This window comes from Cynoglossus semilaevis, chromosome 6 (assembly GCF_000523025.1).
Source record: "Cynoglossus semilaevis isolate Cse_v1.0 chromosome 6, Cse_v1.0, whole genome shotgun sequence".
In the NCBI taxonomy this organism is placed as follows: Eukaryota; Metazoa; Chordata; class Actinopteri; order Pleuronectiformes; family Cynoglossidae; genus Cynoglossus; species Cynoglossus semilaevis.
In genome coordinates this window covers 6,422,623-6,434,691 of record NC_024312.1, presented here as the reverse complement: position 1 = coordinate 6,434,691, position 12,069 = coordinate 6,422,623, and the positions used below count along the sequence as shown (strand labels likewise).

Here is a 12,069-nt window from a genome sequence, read left to right as displayed (position 1 = left end):
AGGTCTGCTGCCCAATTCCACACAGAAGTATTTCATCTACAACGGCTCTCTGACCACACCACCCTGCAGTGAGATCGTGGAGTGGATTGTATTTAAGGACAAGGCGGACATTTCTGACCAACAGGTGAGAGCTGACCAGCACTTTTAGTAGCGACCGTACATCCATTGACAGTACAGAGTCCATTTCATTTTATCTACCCTAGATTTTGTTTTTTTGTCCTTTCACCAAACAGTAGGGATGTCCGATATTGTCCAAACACTTAGTTTCCGATTCCGATATCAACTGATACTGATATAGGTCTGGCAATATTTATATTTATCTGTACAAACCACTGTATGACTTGCTGGTACCATCATTCTGCCTACAATCCCCCGATTATTAAAATAGATTAATTAAATGATCTGCAATGCTGCCATCTAGTGACTTTCACTTTAATATACAGCCGTTTATCCCCAAAACTATTTTAGTCATACATCATTTGGCCAAACCCAGGCACTGCCTTATCGGGTTTTCATTATAGACTTTGAAATCATAACTGGGACAAAACATGGACTTAGAGTTTGGAGTGGATTTAGAAACCTGGCTATAATTTTTCTTCCCCTTCTCTTTACCCCCTTTTTCCACTTTCACGATTTTATGTTTTGCTAAATCAAAAATGATTAGTTTTAAATCATCCAAATGATCTCCTGAAGGCGAGTCCTTGCCACTGCAGTCTCTCCAGGACGCTGGAGGTGACGTGTCTCGGCTGGTTCAACATTCCAGCTCAGCCCAGGCTTCTACAGCCTGATATTTTCAATTGTTAATGTCAGGACACAAAGGGTTTAAATGGCTCTGCCTGAATCAGTAATACCTGCCCCGGGGTGAGGGAGAGAGGGGGGGGGGGTGACTCACCTGGGCAGGTACAGATGCAAACTGCAGGTTATTGGTTCTAGTTCAGCATGATTGATGCCTGGCCCACACCCACTCATTTCCACTGTGTGTAGTGATGAAAAATAATGAAAAATAAAGTGTACGATGTGCACTTTATTTTTACATGAACTCTTGTTGTTCTGGATTTGTCATGAAACACTGTTTCAGAAATGTTTATATGGAATATGTGTAATGTATCATTATATTTAGGTTAGAATTCCATATTGTCAAAGGTAGACTTGGTTTTTGTGTCACCTGATGAGGTACATCTCATCACACCGGACACAGAAACAGATGGCTTCAGAGAGTTTTGGAAAATAAATGTAAGGAGGAAAAAAATACAGAAAATCTATTGATAAAGTCAGTAGTAAAAAAATGTTTTCTTTGATATAGGTTTTACTTTGTTGTTGACAGAAGACTGTAGTCTTGAGTAATATTGTTCCTAACGTTGTTAAATGTTTAGTTTGCAGGTCACATTCATATCAGCTTGGATGTTTGGTACTGAACTGCTGCTTGTTTCCTGACGTTGTCCTGTTGTTGTTGTTGTTGTTGTTGTTGTTGTTGGTGTTGTTGGTGTTGTTGGTGTTGTACTACAGCTGGAGATGTTCTGCGAGGTGATGACCATGCAGCAGGCCGGATACGTGATGCTGATGGACTACCTGCAGAACAACTACAGGGAGCAGCAGCAGCAGTTCATGGGACAGGTGTTCGCCTCCTACACGGGCACGGAGGAGGTTGCCACGCCAGGTACCCTTCAAAATATCACAGTTAGAAAAGAAAACTAACCTGCCTGAGGTCGGAAAGGTTTATGTCAGTGGGTGGTGGGAAGGTGGTGGAGGAAGTTAATGCAGTTATTATTGAGTTGTCCATTTGACAAAAATGATGGCAAAACTATTTTTCATTTTTATCCTCGTGTTTTCATGTTATAGTTTTTACCAAATTATAGATTCAGGTTTTTTGGATATTTTTCTATATACAATTTTAAAGAGTGGCAGGAAAAAACATTGAGGAATCCTAATATTTTCCTTCTAATTCTGGAATTTAAACAAAACATTGAGGAATCCTGATATTTTCCTTCTAATTCTGGAATTTAAATTAATATCTTGGGGTGAGATTGAAAAATAAAGGTAAACTGAGAATAGAAAAATATTTATTGGAATAAAATTAATACTACAATGATATAAATAATCTAATAAATATATTTTTGTTGTGTATGGCTACAATCCTATCAACTGTAAAAATGTCCAGAGAAGTCATAGAGTGAAAGAGTAAAATCCCTTGTACGATAAAAACTCTGTGCGGTGAAGTACCTCAGTATTACTACGTCTGACCTCAGCGTGACTCCAGTACAAAAATAAATACTGCTGTGATCTGTACTAATGAAATGTAAATGCATTAGAAAAAGTGAATAGAATAGAAACACTAACGTGAGCCACGTTAGGTCACAGTGGTGAATGGAATCAGCTCCATTCTGGCTGTGGTCCATCATCTGTGATTAACTCTAATGAGCTGTGGTTTTTACGAGGCTCTGGTAACAGAGACCAGATGACCATTTGGTTTTTAAAGTGGGGTTGGATTTATTTTAATAGTCCTGTGGTGACAGACCTGACCTTAGACCGTGAAATAAAATAATAAACATTCTCTCTCTCTCCTGCTCCTCAAACAGACAAATTACCCATATTATAATATTTATTTGGTTTGTTTTAGAAAAAAATGTGTTGTGATCTCACGGTGATAGATTCCCACAGTTATTACTGTCAATAAGGGACTGTCACAATACCAGCAGCAAGGTACAAGTGACAACGTGTTTATGGCCTGACAGAGTAAGTCATTTCACAGAGACTAGTTGCTGTTAGCATAGCATAAACAGTGTATTTATTTATTTATTTATAACAACTCACATGTTTAATTATTTAGTTTTCTCCACTGAAGTAAAAAAAATATTGTATTTTGTTCTTTGTTCAACATTCTAATAACTTTGTCTTAGCAAATTCTGACCTCTGGTGGTCGAGTTTATTTAGACGCTTCCTTTGAATTGAATTTTGCTTTTTTTGCTGTTCTACTTTTAACACTTTTTATTAAGTATATTTATATTATTTATTTAGGGTTTAAATTAATTTTCTACATTATTTTTATTATAAAGTACCAGTATACCTGGTCAAACTCCTTACATGTGTAAATGTACTTAAATAAATACCGATTCTGACTAAGTTTATTGTACAAAAAAATGGCTTCAAGTTTATAAAAGCTGTTGTTCATTATTATGCGTGTCTCAGTTTGCAGTTCAGAGCCAGAGAACATACAGGTGGCGCCCTACAACCTCAGCAGCCTGCTCGTGACGTGGGAGCGTCCTCGAGCTGTGTACGACGCGAGCATCGAAAAATATTCTGTCAGCTACAGAGTGGTCAACGCTGAAAACACTGCCCCCACGATATATCTGACAGACGGAGACCAAGATGTGGTGAGCAAATATATATATATATAAATATTAACTTTCCTTCGAGTAACAAATCGACTGTCGTGGTCTGTGGTCTAACCTACTGTTATCCCACATTTGAAAACATACACAAAAACTCTTACCAAGTATTGTCATTCATATTTTTCACCACTAGGGGGCAATATTGGACGATCTGTTAGCCAACACCAGCTATGTGCTCCAGGTGGTGGCGGTTTGCACCAACGGCCTGAACGGACGTGTGAGCGACCAGATATCGGTCCTAATGCCCGTCAGTGAACCTGGTAAGAGCAGCCGGGCCCAAAGCTAAGACCAGAATGAAAAAGAAGAACAGTTTAAGTGTTTATTTATTCAGTTATGTGGTTTAAATAAACTAGTTTTGAAATGTTCCAGAATATTCCCACAGGGCGAGACAAAGACAATGAAGTTAAAACAATAGATAACTATTAAACTTATAAAGATAGTTATTAAAACTTGAACCCCATTTTAAATGTGTTCCAAACCTATTTTGTTTTACCATGTGTCTGTTTAATTTGACTACAGACTAAATCAGTATCAGAACATAATAGTGTTGTTTTTAAATCGTCCGTGAGGAATTGTTTGAGACTTAAAAATAAATCTGAGCGTGAATGTGTTCAGTAAGGGCCTGAAGAAGGAAATGTTTAATTCAGCTTCAATGGTTAAAGTCAACCTTATTTAGACCTAATAATCTGCCTCGTTTGTTAAAGACGAATTGTCTGTCACTGTATACAAAGACTTTGTTGCTGCTTCTAGGAATATTTTTTTCCGTCTATGACACGACACATTTTTCATCAACCATGTTTGTTGTTCTCTTTTGTAGTTTTCTGTCCATTGTGCTGCAGCCACATTTGTTTTCCCTCAGAAACGCTCCTTTCACATTCCCTCTGGAACAAACTCTGTGGTGTTTTTCTTACTCTATTCATACTCCACACTCTGTGCCACAGTTACAGTTCGTCACCCACTCACCCACAGCTCTCGTCTGACTTTCTGTTTCTACAGTTTTCATGCGTCTGTCTTCATATTTTCTGTGTTTCTGAGACAAGGGCTTTGGTTCTCTGTAACCTTGTCACATGAACAGACAAAGTCTCCAACTGTCTTTTGCTTTCACTCTGTGGCGTCGTTCCATCCACATCTCACAGTAAGAGAAACGTGTGCGTCATGGAATGGAGTGCGCGTCAAAATAACTGTGTATTATAACTGAGCCTGGTATAAAATAAACCTGTGTTGCTACTGCTGCATCTCAGTGAAATATTGCAGCATTGAGAGACTAACCCTGATGTGTTTTGTTTTTTTACTTTACTGTCTTACAGTAACTTCCACTAACTTAGGAAAGTTTGATCGAGCTGCTGCAAAATTATACTTCTTTTCTTTCCTAATGCAGAGTGATACTTAAATATTAGACTGAATTAAGATAATATTTAAATTTATATACATTATATATATATTTCAAAACAGTATATAATTAAGTATTTGTATAGTATAGCACATTTCAAAACAATATATAATTAAGTATTTGTATAGTATAGCTTATAAGTATTTGGTATTATTCTCTGGTTTTTAACAACGCCTTTATAGTGTAGCTGTAGACACGTATATCAGTTTTAAATGTTTATCACAGGATTGTAAAAATGTAACTTCAACAGTCAATTTAATAAGCTTAAAATTCCGCACCTCCTCGTCGTTGTCTCTGTCACGACCACCTAAGTAAACTTGTAAAACATCACCTCATGCTTCACATTCAGTGTGATCTTGTTTTCATGCAAATCACTTCACCTCTGACAGGTAAGTTTCACACCTGTTGCCCCTCCCACCCTCCCACCCCCGTGTGCTGACCTCAGTTTATGTGGCATTGGCAAATAAAAATGACTGAATTTCTTGTGTCTCTCAGATGAAATAAACTCACAATGTAACATTCCAAGAGTTTATATGGACACAAAAATAGCTATATTTAAAATATGTAAAATATTGATTAGTTGCAAATGTTGTCAAGTTTTCCTCTGTTGGTGTTTCCTTTTGCATGATATTCCAGTGTTTTTAACATGCTGCATGGAGGTGGTTCATTTATGTGTGAACCTTTTCATCTTTACCGTTTCTCACCCTGCCATTTTATGCATTTGACTTAATAACAAGTTTAACACAAATGTATGTTTTGAAGTATTTTTATTTTTAAGAAATATACCATATCACAACTCAAATAATTATAAAGGCAAACTATTTTTATGGCATCAATAATACTTCATTACTATCTTCTGTTCTACTTGATATAAAAGGTTCTGTTCTGGAGACAAAATGAAGAATTCTTTGTAGATTATGGTCATTACAACAACTTTTTATATTTATTTCAATCCAGTAACTAAAGTTGCAACCTGTGTATTTTTTTCAGACAATACACTGGATCCAGATTCAGAAGAATATAATAATGAGGTAATTTTTTTTATCTAAGTATTTATTCCTTCTCATTTATTTATTTGGTTATTTATTGCTGTTCATTTCAACAGGACACTTATGAACCTGATCCTTCATGGAATGACTCCTTGGAATCTGACGAGGACGACCTGTCCTGGTTTCCTGAACCCTCACCAAGAACCACGATGTCTCCATTACCTTTTTTACCAGACATCACAACAACCACCGTTGATTCCTCTTCAAGAAAAACTAGCACTGATCCTGAACCTCCTCTGGTCAAAGCCACACAATTTGGTCAAGTCCTGAGCCATTCAGACGAGAAAGTTGGCAGCACTACCCCTACTCTGCCACCAGGCGTCACTGTGCCACCAGAAACTAGAGAAAATGAAGATTTTCTCGGCAACGTTCCGTTTTATTCCACAACCAAAAGTGCAGTTAACGAATTATTTATTTCCACTTCAAAAACTAATTTAAATTCCAATACACGGACAGATGGCGGTGTTGCAGACAGCGGTGCACAAGGTGGTGCTACTACTACAGCAACTACTGCGTATACAACTTCAAACTCTAGAGGTAGTTTCAGTAGTACAACAACGTCCAGTCCACCATTAGCCAATGCAAAGCCAAAAGATGGTTTCAGCTCCACAACTACTCCGTCATTCACTACTGCAAACTCAAGAGGAGGTTTCATTACAACCACTGCTGCTGCATTTAGTACTGCACAGCCCAAAGTTGGCTTCAGTACTACAACTAGGACTACTTCACCACTGGCCAATGCAGTGATGAAAAATAACATCACTACAACCACAGCTGCAGCATTTACAAGTGCCAGGACAAAAAGTGGTTTGACTTCTACAACTCGTACTTTCACGACTGCAAAACCAAAAGGTTTCAGTGTTTCATCAAACACGTTGACTACGACCACGGACAGTTCTCATCTCTTTGACCTGAGCAGGACCACAACACCAGCCGTGGTCACGGCCAGGACTGATGATAGACCGGAAGACGTCAGGCCTGAAGGAGGTCTTTCAGAGATCCCGTCTGAGACCTCCTCACCTTCATCCTCTCGCGAGACCGTTACTCAGTTTTCTACAAGTTCCACCTCAACCCATGTCCAGTTGAGTGCTGTTCTCTTGCAGACATCAAAATCTATGTCCAACGGTGAGAGCCCCTCTACCCCCCCATCCTCTTCGTCCTCCTCCTTCACCTCCTCCCCCTTGTGTGACACCGTGGACCCTCCTACCTGCCTGACTGACCCTCTTTCCTCGCCCTGGCCTGTGTTGTCTGCCTCAGCGTTGGATACCCAGCATGCCTCTGCTACTGCACCACTGTTTAGCTTTGATCCAGCTTCTCCTGCAAATCCTCCGCTTGCTACCTCCACCCTGACTCACCCCCTTCAATCCTTGCAACCCCTGTCTGGTTGGGACTCCGTCTCCCCTGGTGTTCGGTTTGATGATAACGATAGTGATAGTGATTTTTTGTTGTCTGGCTCTTCGTCTTCCTCGTTCTCCTCAGGTGATCCTTTAGTGTTTAGTGGCACCCAACATGTGCTAACGGTGCCGGATCTCTCAGACACCACCGTCACTGCCCAGCCCTTTTTGGATCCATCCACCGCCTCCCTGTCTCTCAGCCCAACCCTTCAGCCCTCAGTCTTTGTTTCTAGTGACTACACCCTGTCTGGTGTGACCCCAGGTTTATCCAGCTCTGTCACAGGTGGGTCTGACGACTCAAGGTACGCCACAGGGACCACAATAGAATCATTTCTCTCTGAGTTCAGTGGTGATGGGTTTACTTTTGCCAGCAATGACGTCCCTGTGTGTGGCTGTTCTCTGGAGCCGTCAACACTCCCGTCCTTGTTGCATGCCTCACCTGATGTCCCGCTGTCGTCCTCAGTCTGGGACTTAGATCTTTACTCAAGCGTTGGTTTCTCTTCAGACTTTGGTGTTGGTGTAGATGTCCGTCATTCTGTATCTGTGGTGGGTTCTAATGTTTTGCTTACAGATGAGCCTCTGCTCTCACATAGTGCTGTTTCAACCTCATCGTCCTTTTTACACTCCCAGCTTCTCAGAGCCACCCACAGTGACCTGCCCGTTTCTGTTGCAGCCACAGGGTCTGACGTCAGGACTCCCGGTTTCTCAGCGTCAGATGGGAACTCTGTCCTCCATATCTCTGGCCACCTTTCCTCCCCCACATCCTCCCCTTACACCTCCACTACAGAGGGGCAGATGTTAGATATGAGCAGCAGTGCCTCTGGCTCAGCCCTGTTCCCTGACTCTCAGGAAGGTGTAGATCAGGAGTGGGATAGGGTGCAGACTTCAGGCTCGGGTGAGGGCTCGGTAACTTATTCAACCCAAGTTGCTTACACTAGTCCCACATCTACAACTTCAGAGTCTGGTCAGAATCCAGATGATCTGGATGAAATTTCGTCCTCGGCCTTTTATTTTGAAAGCGAGAGTGGCAGTGCCATCACCTCAGAGGTAGGAAGCACCACATCTCCGACCGTTCCTGCTATGTCCTCACCGTCACCCTGGTCACTGGGTGGGGAGGAGGAGAGTGGCTCAGGGCAGAGTGAAAGCCTGTACGACAATGAGACGTCCTCTGACTTCAGTATCCCCGAGCGCACAGAAAGAGAGTCGGAGGAGGAGGAGGAGCCAGTGGCAGGGGAAAAAAACGCCAACGGTGGGGGGGGGGGGGGGGGGGTCGACCATCGCTACAAAAATGGGAGCTACTCTCCTCAGTAGACCTCAGTAGATTTTTTTAATACCTGAAGGAGAAACATCCACGTCTGTTCCTGCAGATTAAAAAAGCCGCCAACGTTGGGGGTGGGGGGGTGATGTCCGAGAGAACAGGCAATGAAGAAGAATTGTGGACACTCAAAAGATCACTAATCCATCATCTATCAAGATCACCTAACCATTGTCATACAGAACCTTCTCTAACAGAATAACATAGAACCAGGAGTACCCAAGTGTTAGTGGACCCATCCCATCAGGTCTGTAATACATGCATTTCATGATGTGATGTTTTGGATCACAATCGGTTGTGATTCACATTCACACACATCTTTTATCTGTGTGGTACGTTGACAGTGAGGTCAAACTCCAGTTGCAGTTACAGCAGTTATATCTGACACTTTAAGAATGTTTGGTCTTGTCATCCCCGTCATCTGGTCTACGGTGGACTGGCTACACCGTTTGTCTGTACCAGGACTGTCGTTACCGGTCTGTTTGTCTTCTTCATTGCTGACAAATTAACTTTAGGTGCATTACTGCCACCTACTGACCAGGTATTTAAGTGCGTTAATTTTTAACCATTATTTTAATTGCTAGTTGTAAAGTTGTCCAAGCCCTAGTTTCAATACAAAACAAGAAAAAGGTCAGTTAAAGACATTAGTTCTTTGAGTCGTGTAATGGCCATTAGAGGGCAGCAAAGCTGTTTGAGAGGTCCTCTAGTTCAGACCACATCCATGTCTGTATTATTCTGTATGTGCATTGCACATTAAAAGGGATACAAGGGTATACATCTTCACTTAGTTAGTCTCTTAGCAGTAACATCTATTAAACTTCTGTCTCCACAACATCAGGAAATGATCTTTAATCATCATTAGAAAAATGTTACCAAAGTAAAAAAACAACCATCTGTTCCACAAAAACCTACAGGATTAACCTTTTTATAACAGTTTGCACCAAAAAAAAAATTGTAACATAATTTATGGTGTGATTTATTTTATATAATTGATGAAAGAAATTGGATATCTTTTAGACCAATCCCATATGTGTAGAATGGTGAACAGTTTTCTTTACAATAACCTGACAGCAGCACAGATCCTCCGAACTGAACAAATGTCCTTATGTTTACGACTCATTAGGTGCAAATTGACTTGTCAGTTTGCAGACTGTGGGAGAAATTACAGAAAATTAACCAGTGAAGAGGTGAAGCTTGCAGCAGGTAGATAATTCATCTCAGCCCACACCAGCCTCTCTGTATGTTATTGTGTTTTAAGTGGTAATATTGCTTAAAACCCTCTTCAACGGTGTTCAGGGACATTGCGAGTTTTAAGAGATTTCTAAGTGAGACATTCACAGTTTTATATTTATTGTACTGATTTTCACTTTGATAAAAAATGTTTGTGTGCTCAGTGTTTAGTCCTCGAGGTTGAATGCATTTCTTGTGGAAAAGTTTTGCTCGGCAGAGCAACTTTGACAACAAGTCGAGGTTTTTTAGATAACTGCAGACAGACGTTGATGAAGAGAAATAAAAGGGAACGAGTCCTTTACTGTGTTGGATCAGGAACGTGGAGACGTGAGTCTGGAGTGACGTCTGATTGACATTAGCAGGAAACAGAAAGTGAGGAAGGACAACGAGACAGTATTCAGACTTTATGGTCACATAAGAGAGAGTGGTTTTGTCTAAAAGAGCGGGGGCTGAGACGGAGGTGACCTGATAGTGGATACAGATTGAACAGTTTGGTTAGAACATCAGCAGTTCTTAGTGCATATGTTTGACATAGTCATTGTGTAAAATCAGTATAGACTCTATAAGATCCTTCATAGTGACTGATGCTCAGGTTGCATTACACGTGAATATATTTTGAGCATATTTAAAATAGTTAATTGTGGAAAAACCTTAGACAATTCAATAGGTTCTGGAAGGGTGAAGTTTGTTTGATAATTAAACTGAGTAAATTTCACTAGTTTGGCTTCACATACTACATATGTTACAGGTGTTTTTATACTTTTTCTACTGGGTCTTGGTCAGTGTCAGGAAAATGATTTTCCTCATTCTGGTTTGAATCACAATCATTCAAACTTTTTTTAATCATCAAGTGGAATATTTTGGGCTAAAATCCTTGGAGTCATAGATTTGGAACATGAATACTGTTTTTGTATTTTCCACGTATCTACGTTTTAACAATTTACCACCAGTAAAACCACCAACCTGTCATTTAGTTCAGCTCCAGCTCTTTGACACCGCTCCATTGGGAAGTCAGTGTAGACATTTTCCTTGTTTCCTCAATTCTCCTTAGCTCATCATCCAGTCGCCCTCTTAGGCCTCTTCACCATCCTCTGTCCAGGCCTTTCTTTCTGTTTCCCTCCCATTATCACCATTATAGTGTCCAGGGTTTATGAGAGGCTGTGTGTTGTATGGATGGTGGAATGAATGGAGTTTTTTTTCTCTGAAAGTGCAGTGTAGAAAGCACACAACAGGCTCTTTATGAACTGGTCAGCAGGGCAGACCCAGTCATTCATAGCTGGACTGATTCAGTCTGTGTAGAGGAAGTAAGTTCTACTGACTAACACACTGCCCAGTCAAGGATAATCCACACACTAGTGTTTTTGTTTTGGTTTTTTTTGACTGGTTATCAGAGGATAAAGAGAGGATTTATCCACAGCTACTCAGTGAGGTCAAATTCAGTCAGGTTTTTTTTCCTCATTATTCCAAGTCACCATTGTGCTGCTTGGTTGACTAAAGCTGAGCCTTGTTTGTGTGCGCGCCGCTGCCGTTTGCATTGTGTGTTCTCGCTTGATCTGTGATGAACCTTTGGATTATGCGGCTCTGCACCACTCTGTGTTTCTTTCAAGTGCTTTGAATGTGATTAGTGCTGCGTTTGTGCCTGAATGCGAGTGGTGGTACATTTTCTGTCACTGCTGGGATGTTATTACGGGTTCATGTTTTTTTCCTCAAGTATATCACTAAAGATCTGAGGGTTTCGCAGTTTTACGTCTGCAGAGAGTTCAAGGAGGCCAGAGCTCCTCCGGAGGCAGTAATGAGCTCCGTGTTGAAGAAAAGACCTGAGGTTCCAGGGACTGTAGCTAAATGTAGACGCATCAAAATGACGAAGAAATGCAGTCGCCTGTAAAAAGAACTTATACTTGTTACAAGGTACCTGTGCTATTAGTTAAAAAAAAGTGATTAATTACACTTCTTTAGCCACATGCATTTAAGGACAAAATTGTGATAAAGAGCAAGGATTTTTTTGGCAGCAGTTTGGAACAGCCATTCTAAATGGATTGCTTACATTTTCTGCCTTAAATACAGTATTTTTCAAAACAAAAAAACACCATTGTTAAATTATTAGGTTATGGTTGTTTAGCGCACGGATCCGAATCGACGTCGACCTACTGTATATATAAAGCCTGTTTTTAGGGGAAATGTGAAGTGTATGGAGTCACATTCCTGCAGCTGCAGCAGCTTTATCTCACAGTGACGGCTGGTTCGTGTGCTTCCTTTCCTCACCTCACTACTGTATACATTCTCTCTTTTCTCTGCGTTTCTC

The 12,069-nt window shown here is 40.7% G+C and overlaps 1 protein-coding gene across 1 annotated transcript in view; it reads left to right on the top strand.

Annotated features, from left to right (window-relative positions):
* Window positions 1-12,069, top strand: part of ptprz1a (protein tyrosine phosphatase receptor type Z1a) — a 45,071-nt gene that overhangs the window by 24,060 nt on the left and 8,942 nt on the right. The window contains exons 7-12 of the mRNA XM_025056226.1: window positions 3-124; window positions 1,507-1,657; window positions 3,187-3,371; window positions 3,523-3,649; window positions 5,770-5,810; window positions 5,885-8,453. Coding sequence (XP_024911994.1) covers window positions 3-124; window positions 1,507-1,657; window positions 3,187-3,371; window positions 3,523-3,649; window positions 5,770-5,810; window positions 5,885-8,453 — 3,195 coding nt within the window. The remainder of the gene's footprint in view (window positions 1-2; window positions 125-1,506; window positions 1,658-3,186; window positions 3,372-3,522; window positions 3,650-5,769; window positions 5,811-5,884; window positions 8,454-12,069) is intronic.